Below are 12,721 nucleotides of genomic sequence, written 5' to 3' on the forward strand. Positions count from 1 at the left end.
GGGTAGAAGACGTCCCTCCACAGGCACCTTCTTGTGCCCAGGTTCACACACACCGGCATTTCCTCCTCCACGCGTGCGTGACTCCAGGCACAGGAACCCCCACACCCCCCAGAAACGGGCAGTGGCGCACCTGTGCTGGGGGGGGGGGGCAGCCACCGGGACAGTGTCTCACACAGAGGCACACAGTTCTCCACAGGCAGTTCCAGAGTCACCCAGGCACAAACAGGTGTGCACCCCAGAACATTCTCACTCACCCAGACACCCCCGAAGAACACCCCACTGTGAGCGCGCCTCACACAACACTCCGCCACGGGTGGAATTCTCAACAAAACTCACTTTTAATGATGGTGTTGACCTGAGGAATCTTCAGACGGAGGCCCGTGGCCCGAGGTGACCGCCGGCCAAGAGCTGGCCCAGGCCGTGGGCCCAGAGGCTCCCAGAGCGAGCTGGCCTGTGGGTGGGAGTGGGGGAGGCTTCCCCAAAGGCTAGACATGAGCCTGGGAGAAAGAAACTTGGTACAAAATACATTCAGAGCCCCTGGGGGGGGGCCCTGGGGTCACCCACAGCCGACAGGGGAGGGGTTCGGGGCGAGAATCGCAGGTCTGAGCCCCTGGCCCCTTCGCTTTGCACAGCCGGCTTCCAAGGGGCGGAATGTATTAGTCATATTCCTCTTAAAAAAATATATCTCTTTACGCTCGCCTTCTCCATGGCCTCCTGGCTGTTTGGGAGTGAGCCTGTCCTTGCACCCCAAGGCTTCAGGGGGGCTGCTGGGGAGGGGGTGCTCCGGACAGAACAGTGAAGAGCTGTGACCTATGGCTTTTGCATCTACGAGATGGGGGCGGTGCAGGAGCGCAGGTGGGAAGCCGCTGGTCTCCAAGGTGGGGAAGCGGAGGGATCCTGATCCATGCTTTCAAAGATCGAGGATAGGGGACACGGGGTCCCCAGGAATCCTTTGGTTTGATGACTCAGCTTCGGGGAGCGGCGTCTGTGCGGAAGTGAAGAGCCATTGCATTCGCTTCATTCCTCAAAGGCCTGGAGCGGGAAGCCACCCCTTTGGGACTGTGATCACGACAGGCCGATGGTGCGGGAAGGGAGCTGGGTCTCTTTTGGGTCTGGTCCCACCTGGTCTGGAGCACCCTTGCTCTCTCGCCCGGAGAGCGCAGGCCCCGTCGGCGGGGGTCAGAGGCAGTGTGAGCTCCACGTGCCGCACCCGTGGTGGAGCGACGTGTGACAGGGCTCTCGTTCTTACTCAGAGTCTGCACGGGCCCTCGGCCATCCTGCTGGGATAACTGTTGGTGCCCGGAGAACCCCGGACATGGGACCAGGGATCCCCAGGTCACTTCCTGGGCCCAGCGGGGGAGGAAAGGGCAGAATTTGACCTTGGCTCGGTCCTCAGGAGCAGTGTGACCTGGGGGTGGGCTCGTGATGCAGGGACCCTACCTGGTGGTGCCCGTGAACTTCCTGCGAGCACTGGGGCTTCCCCACCCACCGGGAGTGTCAGAAACGGGACGCTAGAGAGAAACCTCCAGCAACCCTTCTCCCACCCAAGTGGCCTGATGAACCTGGGCTGCTCGCTGCTGCCTGGAGAGAAGAGCCCGCGCGAGCCCAGCCCGGAGGGCGGAGCGCCGGGGGCACCTTTCCCAGCATCCAGGTCCTCAGCACCGTGGGAGGCACCCGAGTCTCCGGGACACCCAGGAGCCCGCCCTCCCACGGGGAGAACCAGAGTGGTGGGGGCAGGGCCGTGGGAGACAGAAGCCTGTGTGGCTGGGGCTCCCCCATCAGGGGCCTCCTGGGCTGTGAAGGGCTGTGAGCAGGTGGTTGTCCCCTGAGGCTCCTGTGTCACGCAGGAAACGCACTGAAGGCCAGCAGCAGCCGAGGGGGCTGTCCCCAGACCAAAAAGGGGCCAGACGGGTGGGCGGGGTCCCCGGGGGTCTCGAGGCCCCTCCCCGGCGGGCCCATCATCTGGGGTAGTAGTCGTCGGGCACGCCCGTGAGGTTCCGCCCCTTCAGGGCCGCGTCCACCAGCTTGATGTAGGCCTGGATGGTCCTCTGCATGTCCGCCGTGTAGGGGTCGTACTCCAGCTTGCGCAGCCCTGAGCGCTTGAAGTTGCCGTCCTTCTGGCTCTCCACGCACAGCAGCCGGTCCTCGCGGACGGCCACGCCCAGCAGGCGGACCATCCGGCCCAGCTGCACGAACAGGTCCTGCTTCAGGTCCTCGAAGTGCACCACCAGCACCTTCTTGCCGAACTTGAGCCAGTCCAGCGTGTGCGTGGCCCACCACGGGGCGTAGTTCCTCACGAACTCGGGCCACTCTGTGGAGAGAGGAGGGCGGGCCGAGTCAGCGGGTGGAGGGGCTCCCGGGACCCGGGTCTGAGTGGTCGCTGTCACTCACAGCAGTGAGAACCCCTCACCTCCTGGTAGATCGCCACACTCCCCTTGCTAGGTTTGGAAAAGGACAGGATGGACTGTCACCACAATTGGGAAGGTATTTTGGGGATCGTCTGACTTGAAAGTCAGGCTATAACCGAATGCGGGAAATTCCTTGGGGAGCCCTGGAGAGGACCCCAAAGAGACAGCCAGCCAGCCCCTGGGATGGCTGAACCCAGAGAGAAGCTGGGTAACTACAGAGGGAACCAGGGGGGATGCTGGGGAGGGGGGAAGGGAGGCTAGCCCAGGAGGAGGCTGGGACAGAGGGAGGGAGGCCAGCCCAGGAGGAGGCGGGGAAAGAGGAAGGGAGGCCAGGCCAAGCTGGAGAACCATGGGGCAGGCTCTCCGAAACCCTGAAGCCAGACCCACTGCTTTCCACGAGGACAATGCCAGGTGCTCCCTCCAGAAGGAAAAGTTTATGGAAGGAGTGTCAGTGAGTCTCCTCCGCCCTGCTGGGGAGCCCAGCTGGTACTTAATAACTAAGTCTGCACCCCTTGCTGGGTGATGGATCCCCGTGATCTCAGTGCATCCTAACGACTACCCTGGAAAGAAAGGACTACTCTTCACTGTCACCATTGGGTAAACTGAGGCCCAGAGAGATGAAGTGATTTGCCCAAGGCCACACAGCCAGGGAGCACCATCCAGACCAGGCCTGGCTGATTCCAGGTTCTGATCTTGCTCTTTTGTTATTTCGAAGGCACCAGCAGCCTCGCCCCTACATTCTCCCACTGCCTCCCACCCAGCAGGGGCTCAATAAATAGTTCTTGAGAGGAACTGAAATTCCCAGCCGCCCACCCGAGTCGTGATAAAGGACTCCTCTTTGTCTGCAGAAGACACAAGGCTCTGTGGTGGGGCTCCCGCTACCCGAGAGATCCTGCTGGCACACCCTGACTGCTGGGGAAGTATTTATGCTGGTGAGAAGGATATTCTTTATCCCTAAAATAGATTATTTACAATGTATCTGGCTAATTGGGCCTACACTGTTATAATGGGTTGAGACCAGATGTATCTGGGTGATTAGAGAAAATTTAGCATGAACATAGTCTGTTTCACTATTTTTTTTTTTTTTTTAGAATTTCCCTGCTCCCGAGTCACCTCCCAGCATCCCCGGTGATTCAGGACAACTGCTGCTCCCGTGGCAGAAGCCCCTGGGGATGGAGACAGCGCTCAGTCACCAGGGACATACAGATCCTGACTCCGGGCCTGGCCACTCTGACCATCGCAAGTGGTCGCTGGAAGAGGGCTGCAAGGTGGTCCTCAAAGAAAAGGGAGGGGCGTGGTGGCCGGGTCCCGCAGCGGGTTGGCCTCCTTGTTGATTGCACACCTCCGTGGGACGCAAACGTGTGTGGCCTAAGCACCCACTGTGAGTCAGGGCTGTGTTGGGCAATGTGCAGGCATTACCTCATGCAGTGCCCACGAGGAGCCTGAAGAGTAGGAATTACTAGTACTAGCCCCATTTTACACACAGGGGAGAGAGCGGAGGCTCAAAGCACGAAGCCACACAGTGTATCCAAGGCAGGATTCGAACCCACATCCACCCTAGGCTGAGCCTGGCTCCTGCCCTCCTAGCAAACCCTTTGAGCTCCTGATCTTTTCAGCTCCGGCGCTCTTCTCTCCCGATGTTGTCTATGACGACTTTGCAGTCAGACTGCCTGCGTTCAAAACCCAGCTCCTCTCCACGTTAGCTGTGTGACCTTGGGAACATTAGTCGATGTCCTTGAGCCTCAGTTTACCCATCTGTGAAACGGTGACTGCGTCCTAGATGCTGTGCAGATGAAATGGAGTGAGATTTACCAAGGCCCTCGCGCAGGGCCTGGGATACAGGAGAGAAATGTTGGCCCCCAGCATCTCTGAGGTGCCCCCCAGGCCCCATCATTTAGGTCAGAGCTTCCCCCCAAGACCACATGTGATATCCAGGCAGTCTGGGCAGCAGCTGTATCCGCCCCCCTGGCACAGATCCCTCACTTAAAGCTACTTCGTTAGAAAGGAGAAGGATAAAAATAAAAAACAAAAGCCTTGATTAGCTCAGGGTTTCCAGTAATGGGTTGCTGCCTTCAAACTGGGCAACGAAGGCTCACTGAGCCACGGACCACTGGGCACGGGGGCTGGCTGCGCCGGAACTGTCGCGCACGTGGGCCTGGCCACTCGGCTCCCCCTTCCTGTGGATGGGAGGAACGGGGCCTGATTAATAGCTTCACTGGACTCAGTTCCCCACGGAATCATTAAGCACAGGCCCTGTTTCATTAAGCAGACTCAGGACAATTCACCTTGTGTAATCACAGCACATAAAACTTTGCTTTGGACCCACTCCAGGGACACCGTAAAATTAATGTTATGGAACCAAACTGGGGGGGGGGGGGGGGGGGGGGGTGGAACCACTTAGGGTTTCAGAATGAAAGCAGTAGCGCTGACAATGAGTTTAGCTGGAGTTTAAGGAAGGGTTTCCTGGATTGTGAATAAGGGTCAGGAATAGAAGGAACAGGGAAGCACTTGGGACTGACAACAATGGGGAGCTGACCTCAACCCAGCTCTATCCTGGAGGGGACACAGGGCGGGTGGGATGGACACGCTCAACAGCGGGGTGGCCTCTGCTCTGAGGGAGGTGACCCTCACACTCAAGGCTGAGGACATCCTAAAGCAGAGACTCAAACTTTCAAGTGCGCATGAAGCTTCTCATTAAAATGCTGATTTGGATCCAGTAAGACTGGGCGGGGGAGAGGGGTTGAGATTTGCTTTTCCAAAAACCCCAGTGAAGTCGATGCCACTGGCTGACAGGCCACTGCTGGAGCAGCAAGGATGTGAAGCAGCGGCTGGAAAACCGGAGGGCGTGTCGGAAACACCCGGAGGGGTCGCTAAAACACAGGTGGTGGCCGGGCCTCCCCGGAGTTCTGACTCAGCAGGTCAGGGGCAGAACCTGCTGTTCTAACGGGCTCCCAAGTGATCCTGACATGGCTGGTGCGGGCCCTACAGTGAGGGTCTCAAACCCAAGTGCCAGATGCAAACCCAAATGAGAGAGAGGGTGGGTGTGGGCTGTGGGGCTTGGTTCTTTGGGGAAGGCTCTGGGCTAGAGCTCTGGAGGACCTGGGTCAGGCTTGGGAGGGGAAGGTTCCCCCCCAATTCCAGACTCATATGGGGACCCCAGGACCCCAACATGAGATGTGTGTGCTGAAATCCCCCACTCTCTCACCCGCCCGAAGCTTCCAGGCTCAGCCGGTCCTGACCATCCCTTCTCTTTCTTTTTAAAGCTCCCAGTTGTCCTGAATGAGGAAAAAGAGGCAAGGCGGCCCCTTTAAAATGGTCTGAACCCGAGACACTGGGCTATGCCAGGAGAGGAGAAGCTCTGGGCGCCAGGTCAGCAATGCCCGGGCAAGAAAGAGCCTGGTAGCTGATGCCTGGGTCAGCACCCAGCTCAGTCTACACCAGGGGCCTTAGCCACATGACTTCCTCCCTGCGATGGTGTCTCACCTGTGAAATGAAGGTTATCGTGATTACGGCTGCCTTTCTTACCTCCTCAGCCATCAGATGGTTTAAATGAGATAATGAAGGTTAAGTGCCTGCTCCCCCATGAGCTTCTCAAGCGAGTCCCCCCTTTTCACTTGGGCGGCAGGACCTTGGCAGGCCCCCACCTCTCTCTGGGCCTCAGTTTCCCCGTTAATAAACAGAGGATGAGGCAGGGTTCTCAGTCCCGCCTGAACACTGGAAGCAGCTGGGAGCTTTACAAATGCTGATGCCCGGGTTGCAATGCAGTCACGTCCCCGGGCGCAGCCTGAGCACGGATTTTCCCACACTCCTCTGGGGATTCTGATAGGCAGCCGGGCTGAGGACCACAGGGCTCAGTGACCTCTCAGGTCCCCTCCAGCTCGGCAAGCAGAGGGTCTGTTTCCGGGACAGGCTCCTGCCATTTGCATCTGCAGACTTTCCCGAGTGGCCCTGGCCGGTGAGTGCTCCCTTTCAATTGTTCTACAAATAAATAATTCAGAGGCCTCTTTGCTCCTGGGAACAATAGAACAAATGCCACCACCTGTCCAAGTTTTCATCCCCTCGCTGAGAGGGGAAGCAAGGCGGAAAGAGGGACAGATGGGTGAACAGGAACCAGGGCACGGTTGGTCAGGCCGGAGGGTTTTAATCAACAACATCAACATTGAGGGTGTGATTGGTGGATGCCGAGTCGGCTACATCCTGCCAGGCTCCAGTCCTCTCGGGAGGGACCAGCGCTTCGGAGCAGCTGGGAGCCGGGGGAGGGCTGGGAGGAGGAAGCATCCCCCCTGACTTGCGGCTGGACAGCCTCGTTCCTGGATGAATTCTGGGGTGTGTGTGGGGGGGGGAGAGCTTGCATTTACAGGGGCTCTAAACTGGGTGAGGCCTAACCACAGACATTTCATTGAATCCAGCACCGAGGATTAGCACAGTGGTTAAGAGCAAGGGCCCTGGAGGAAGATGCCTTGGGATCCAAACCCCAGCTCCCGGGACTTCCTGAAAAGGCTCCTTGGCCTCCCTGAACGTAGCTTGTCCCATTTGTAAAATGGGTTATTGTGGGAGAATTGATGTGATTCTCTTTACCACCATGGAGCTACGGGTGCTAACTGATAGGGGCGTTTGAGACCCAGTAGGGTTAAGGGCACTCAAGAAGGCAGACGTTGGGTCAGACCTCAACGTTCTCACCACGACCCTGGGCTGCCACCCACCCGACACTGAGACATCCGTCCACGCAGCAGCCACCTACTCACAACGTCAGAGTTGACTCTCAAACCCAGGTCATCTTAATGAAGTTCGGTGGTTGGGGGCCAACACTGCCACTTTCCAGCTGTGTGACCTGGGGGCCAGACACTTAACCTCTCTGAGCCTCCCAACCCAGAGCTGTTGGGCTTGTTCATCAAAGTGACCCCTCAGGACCTCATGGGCGACCTCAGGGCCGCTTAGCCGTTGACCTTGGTCTGGATTTGGGTCTTCTGACTCTTGAACCTCCTCCTCCTCCCATCAATCAGATCACATCAACCTGAGGGTCTCCATTTCCATAATGCATCATGGGTCACATCTACTGAGTGGCTTGCAGGGTTAAACTTCTAGAGCCGCCCTCATGTTACAGATGGGATGATCTGAATTCAGGGAGGTGGGGAAGCTTATCCAGGAAGTGACGGAGCTGGGATTAGAACCCAGGGGTGTCTTGCTCCACAACTATGTCCTTAACCACAACCATGTCCTTAACCACTGGAGCATCCCAGCCTAATTCCCAGAGGGTGATGCTAGCAGAGGGTGGGATGTGGGAAGAGCACTAGAAACTGAGGGTCGGAGTCTCACGCATGCCCTCAAGGAGGCACTCCTGGACTCCTCGCAGGAGACAGCACTGGCCCAGTGCGCTGCCCGCTGCACCCCAGGACCCCTCTCCTCTGCACCCCTCCTCTCCCTAGTCATACCTTTGCCCTTCCAGTGCGCATGCGCAGCGAAGCCGATGTGGCCGCCGTACTTGCGGTTGAACTCCGCCATGAGGGCCTTGTAGGGGTTGCGGATGAGCAGGATGGCGGCATCGAAGGCCTCGATCTCCTTCTGGCCGCTCTCGTGTGTCTTGATGCAGATGGTCCTCCCGCTGCGCCAGTGGTCCCGCTCACCTTTAAACCCTTCCCACAGGGGATCGGGGGTGGGGGGAGGAGGACACGTGGCAGGTGAGCGGTGGAGGGGTGGGGAGATAAGAAGAAACCCACCCCGCCCCCTGCTGGGCCCCTTCTGGAGTCTCACACATTCACTTGTGAAGGCCTTCATTCTCTTATGTGTTTATTGAGCACCTACTATGTGCGAGGCACTGGGATGGGAACTAGGAATAAAATGATTTGCAAGGTCTCTGGCTGACTTAGGTATCCTTCTCCTTTATGTTCCTCTACCCAGGGCACTCCTTCATCATGGCCCTCATTATTACTCATATATTCATGTCACTATTAATACTAACAATTGTTGGCATTTATTGAATGTCTACCATGGGCCCAGTGCTATGTGTGACAAGTGATTTACTTTGGGGGGTGTGCACAGAAGGTCTGTACCTGGCAAGTAGGCCATTCCCCCTTCTACACCCTCAACAGGCATCACTACTAGATCAAGGCACTTTGTTCCTGAAGGAGAACAGAAGCTCATAATCCTTCTCAACACATCGTCCTAAAGCAGGGATTCACTGGAACTGACACATGAGATGAAACCACTCTGGACCCATGAACCAAATGATCCTCAAGGGCCCTTCTACAATTTGTGAGATTCTCGGATTCCCTGACAAATAGCAGTAGGTAATCAATGTCCCCAAAGTGAACGTAGTTATTGGATCTCTGTGCACAGCTCAGAGTTGCTGGTCAGTAAATGTCTGTGTTGAGGTACCTGCACACATTAGGTGTTCAAGGAATGTCTGCCGTGATCTAAGCAAAGGGAAGGTACCAAGCACATAGTAGGTCTCAATAAACATGCTCGGTTGAGCTGAGCAGCACACAGTAGGTGCTCAGGAAGGGTAGTCCCGTGGCCTCCCAGTGTGCCCTTTGGAGCCCAGGCAGCCCCCTCACCTTTGTTGTAGAGAGAACCATCGAAGTAGTAGCTGCCGGTGTAGAAGCCGGTGGCCAGCTCGATGAGGTGGCGAGCCCACGTGTTGCCGGCACCTGGGAAGCTGGCCAGAGCGATGAGCTGCTTGGACTTGGCTGGGAGGAACCTTCTGTCCATGCAGCGGTTGTCTGCAAAGAGCAGGGCATGAGCAGGGGTCAAGGGCAGGGGCAGGGGCAGACGAAGCCTGGGTGTGAGTCCCACCCCTGCCACTTCCTAGCCGTTCGACCCAGTGCACATGATGGAATCTCTTCTGGGCCTCAGTTTCCCCATCTGTAAGATCACCCAGTGGGTCTGTGTTGGAGACCCAGGCCTCCCCCTCCCAGCCCGGATGCGTTCCCACTCAATGCCACAGTCTCCATTTCAAGAAAAAAGCTACCAAGGAGGTTTGCAGTATGAGGGATAGAGTTGAGGGTCCTTGGAACCCACCCCCCTTGCCTGGGCCTCCCTCAGGATCTCTAAGCCTGGTCAAGGTCACCAGCCCTGCCCCTGCCCTCCGCCCTCCGCCCTCCACCTCCACCCTCTGGCCTGCACAGTATGGGTTGTGTGAAGTGGACTGTCCCGGGCACCTCTGGGAGGGAGGCCCTGGGAGAACACGCGGGGCCGCTAGGGGAGGCCTGGCTTACCCTGCACCTGCGTCTGGTACACGATGAAGTAACTGGGGGTCCCGCAGCTCTCAAACTCCTCCGCGCTGCACTTCTGGGCACACAGCTGTTCGTCTTCTCTCTCGTGCAGGGGGAATCGCGTGGTGGGGAAGCCACAGTGGCAGGCGGTGCCCGCAAGGGCTGCCAGCGGGTACTCCTGGGGAGGGAGAGGGAGAGGATGAGGAAGAACTCTGCTAAAGCCCTGGACACGGAGCAGCCGAGTCTTCCTGTCTCCATCCCTCTCCCGAACTGAGGATCCCGAAACTTCATGAGTGAACCCCACTTTCACAACGTGGCCCCATCTGTGTACCTCCTGCACTATGGTATTCTTCCAGCTTAACTGAGGTATAACTGACAAGCAAAAACAGTATGTCTTTAAGATGATGTATACGTGGTGAATTAATCATCACAATCAAGCTAATTAACATACCCGCCACTTTAATGGTAACCATTTTCTGTTGTTTCCCTGCTATTTATTTGTCTCCTTTCAGTCCACTCACTTTTTGGGACTTAAATTTCCAAGGAAGCTTTGTACCACTCCCACGGCTTCCATGGTTTCCATACTATAAATGCAAATACGATGGACACACAACAGTGTAATTAAGTTCTCACTAAGACCTGCCTGCCAAGACTGAGCCCTGTGTCGGCTCCATTTTTCCTGCAAAAGGGAGATTAATTGAGGGTAGAGCATGTTCAAGACACTTCAGCACTGAGATGAGCTTTCTCCTGGAGGAACTGGAAAGAAAACTGAGAAGTAAATGCCTTTCTCACGGCGTGTAACCCGCCACGGTCCATGTCCCTGGCCTGACGGTGAGACAGAACCCATGCCTCAGGGAAAGCTGCCTGGATCCACGCTTTCAGGCCGAAGAGGATCCTGGGACCTGCGTGGACCACAGTCTTCCCTGGGAGAGCGGCTCCTAATGGCCTTGTTTGTTCTATGGGACAGCGAAGTGGGAGCAGGACGACCTGAGAGTCGGAGGGCAGGGGACTGACTGTCCATTGTTCAGTCTGTTTCTACTCAAACCCTACAGCCGAATTTCCCCCGGAGGCTGGCCCAGGAATAACCTGGTAACGAGCCAAGGTCGCTCCTACAAGGCTGGGTCCAACGAGTTTTACCAGAGTAGGTTTGGTGTCTCTCTTAGCAGTGATGGGAACTCACTCCGTCCTAAGGTGGGACTATCCCTGCCTTTACCTGGCAATCTTCCGAAGGCCACGCTTTTAGGCCCAGTTCATTCCTGAGTATTCCTCACTATTGCGAGAGAACCTGACCCTGTGTAACTACTACCTCGGGGACAGATGACACGGGCACACCCTCTCCCATGTCACAGATCACAGGATCCCTCTCCAGCCCAGCATCCTGTTCCTCCAGCCATTCCACACCGCCGCTCTCTGGTCCCCCTGTCTCACCTTCTCTGTGCAGAGGTCCACGCACTTGTCCACGGACATGTTTGGCATGGCGGCCGTCACGGGCAGGGCCAGGGAGAGGTTGTTGGGCCTGCGGAAGCAGCCTCGGAAGACCGCGCTTCCATCTGCAGAGCCAGAGGGAAAAAGGGTCATCAGATCTAGGCTGGGAGAACCACCTTCTGACAGAAGCACTTTTAAACGAGAGCCCAGAGAAGGCAAGAGTCTTGCCCAAGATCGCACAGTGAAGCAAAACGGAGACTAACGAGCTAGATAGCTCAATGCTCTCCTCCACCCTGGCATCCGTCAGCAATCCAGGTCACGGGGATGTTCCTGCTGGGCCACATCACCCCGCTTCTTTGTCAGCACACCTATGTCTCGCTTCCTCATTTTCAACCACGGCAACTCCCCGTTCAGGGAGCTGAGAGATGCTAGGGAGGGTTGACGGGAGAGAGGGCAGCAAAGGGCCCAGGTTTGTCCTGCCTCTCCTCACAGCACCAGGGTAGCCCTCTCCTCCCATCACCTGGGGGTTTAGGAGGAAAACCCAGCCCGTGCTGAGCACCTGCAGGCTGCAAGGGACTGATGTGGGAGGGACTCCCTTTAAAATAACCCCATTTGGAAATATCCCAGTTAGTTGACTGTAAGGAGACTTCCTTCCAAGGAGTGGGTGAGCCTCACCTAATCAGTTGAAGGCCTTAAGAGCCAAACAGGTTTCTCAGAGAAGGACTTCTGCCTGGAGACGGCAGCATTAGCTCCCGCCTGCACTGCCAGCCTGCTGGTCTGCCCTGCAGCTTTTGGACTTGCCCGCTTCCTTAAATAAATATAAATACCTCTACCTTCTATCCCTCTATCCGTCTGTGTGTCTTTCCACCTACCTAACCTCCTCCTGGTTCTGTTTCCCTGGAGAGCTCTTGAGTGATAAGAAGTAGGATTATAGGCAATTTTTATTCCCAACTTTTTTGTAAAACTTTTCTACAGTGAATATGTAGATTTTAATATAATAAAGACAAACTGAAAAAAAGTGGCCCCAGTCAAATTTATTGAAAGGTTCATGAGGCCCATTTAAAACTGGGCTCGGTTGTTTTCAGAACTCCGAGCTGCACATCCCTTTCTAGAAGGGGCGCAAACAAGGGGCGCGGTTGGTGCAGTGTGAGTGTCATTGGTGCCAAGGATGTTACACACACTGTATCGGAATGAATCCTCAATGCAACCTGTGAGGTAGGTGACACTCTGATCCTGCTTTGCAGACAGAGACCCTGAGATGTGACACGACTCCATCACTTTTCCAAGTCCCACAGCGAGCGAGGAACAGAGCTGGGCTTTGACCCCAATCTTGCCTGACATCACATCCTAGTTCCCACCTCTCTGCTGTTCTGCGGGAGGCCTGCCGCTTCTCACGTGGTGGAGCCCCAGGGATCCCGTGCCGGCCCCGTGCATTTCCCAGAAACCCTCTCAGGCCCCACCGCAGGGGCCCGAGGATCACAAGGGCCCATGCCCCACATTCCGACAGAGCCAGCTCCTCACTGCCAGGCTAGCTGAGATGGGGCGTGACCTCCGCGGCTTGGGGTTTTTATGAGCGAGAGGCGAGCAGAGCAACTGTTCAGCAACTCTCTCTTCTGGGGGCAGAGGAAGAACAGCCCGGAACCAGCTGCAAGTGCCTCTGAAGTCCCATTATCTCTT

At 56.6% G+C, this 12,721-nt stretch overlaps 1 protein-coding gene across 4 annotated transcripts in view; it reads right to left on the reverse strand.

Annotated features, from left to right (window-relative positions):
- Window positions 1–12,721, reverse strand: part of WSCD2 (WSC domain containing 2) — a 73,683-nt gene that overhangs the window by 2,779 nt on the left and 58,183 nt on the right. For 3 of the 4 annotated variants that reach the window (XM_014542472.1, XM_014542474.1, XM_014542473.1), the window contains exons 5-9: window positions 11,048–11,169; window positions 9,623–9,797; window positions 8,963–9,127; window positions 7,841–8,041; window positions 315–2,311 (exon numbers count right to left, since the gene is read on the reverse strand). In XM_014542472.1, the coding sequence (XP_014397958.1) occupies window positions 1,959–2,311; window positions 7,841–8,041; window positions 8,963–9,127; window positions 9,623–9,797; window positions 11,048–11,169 (1,016 nt within the window). In that variant the 3' untranslated portion in view covers window positions 315–1,958. Of the gene's footprint in view, window positions 1–314; window positions 2,312–7,840; window positions 8,042–8,962; window positions 9,128–9,622; window positions 9,798–11,047; window positions 11,170–12,721 lie in introns of those variants that run through there. The other variant, XR_001362763.1, reaches the window with a different exon arrangement.

The sequence above is a fragment of the Myotis brandtii genome, unplaced genomic scaffold (assembly GCF_000412655.1).
Source record: "Myotis brandtii unplaced genomic scaffold, ASM41265v1 scaffold303, whole genome shotgun sequence".
Lineage (NCBI taxonomy): Eukaryota > Metazoa > Chordata > Mammalia > Chiroptera > Vespertilionidae > Myotis > Myotis brandtii.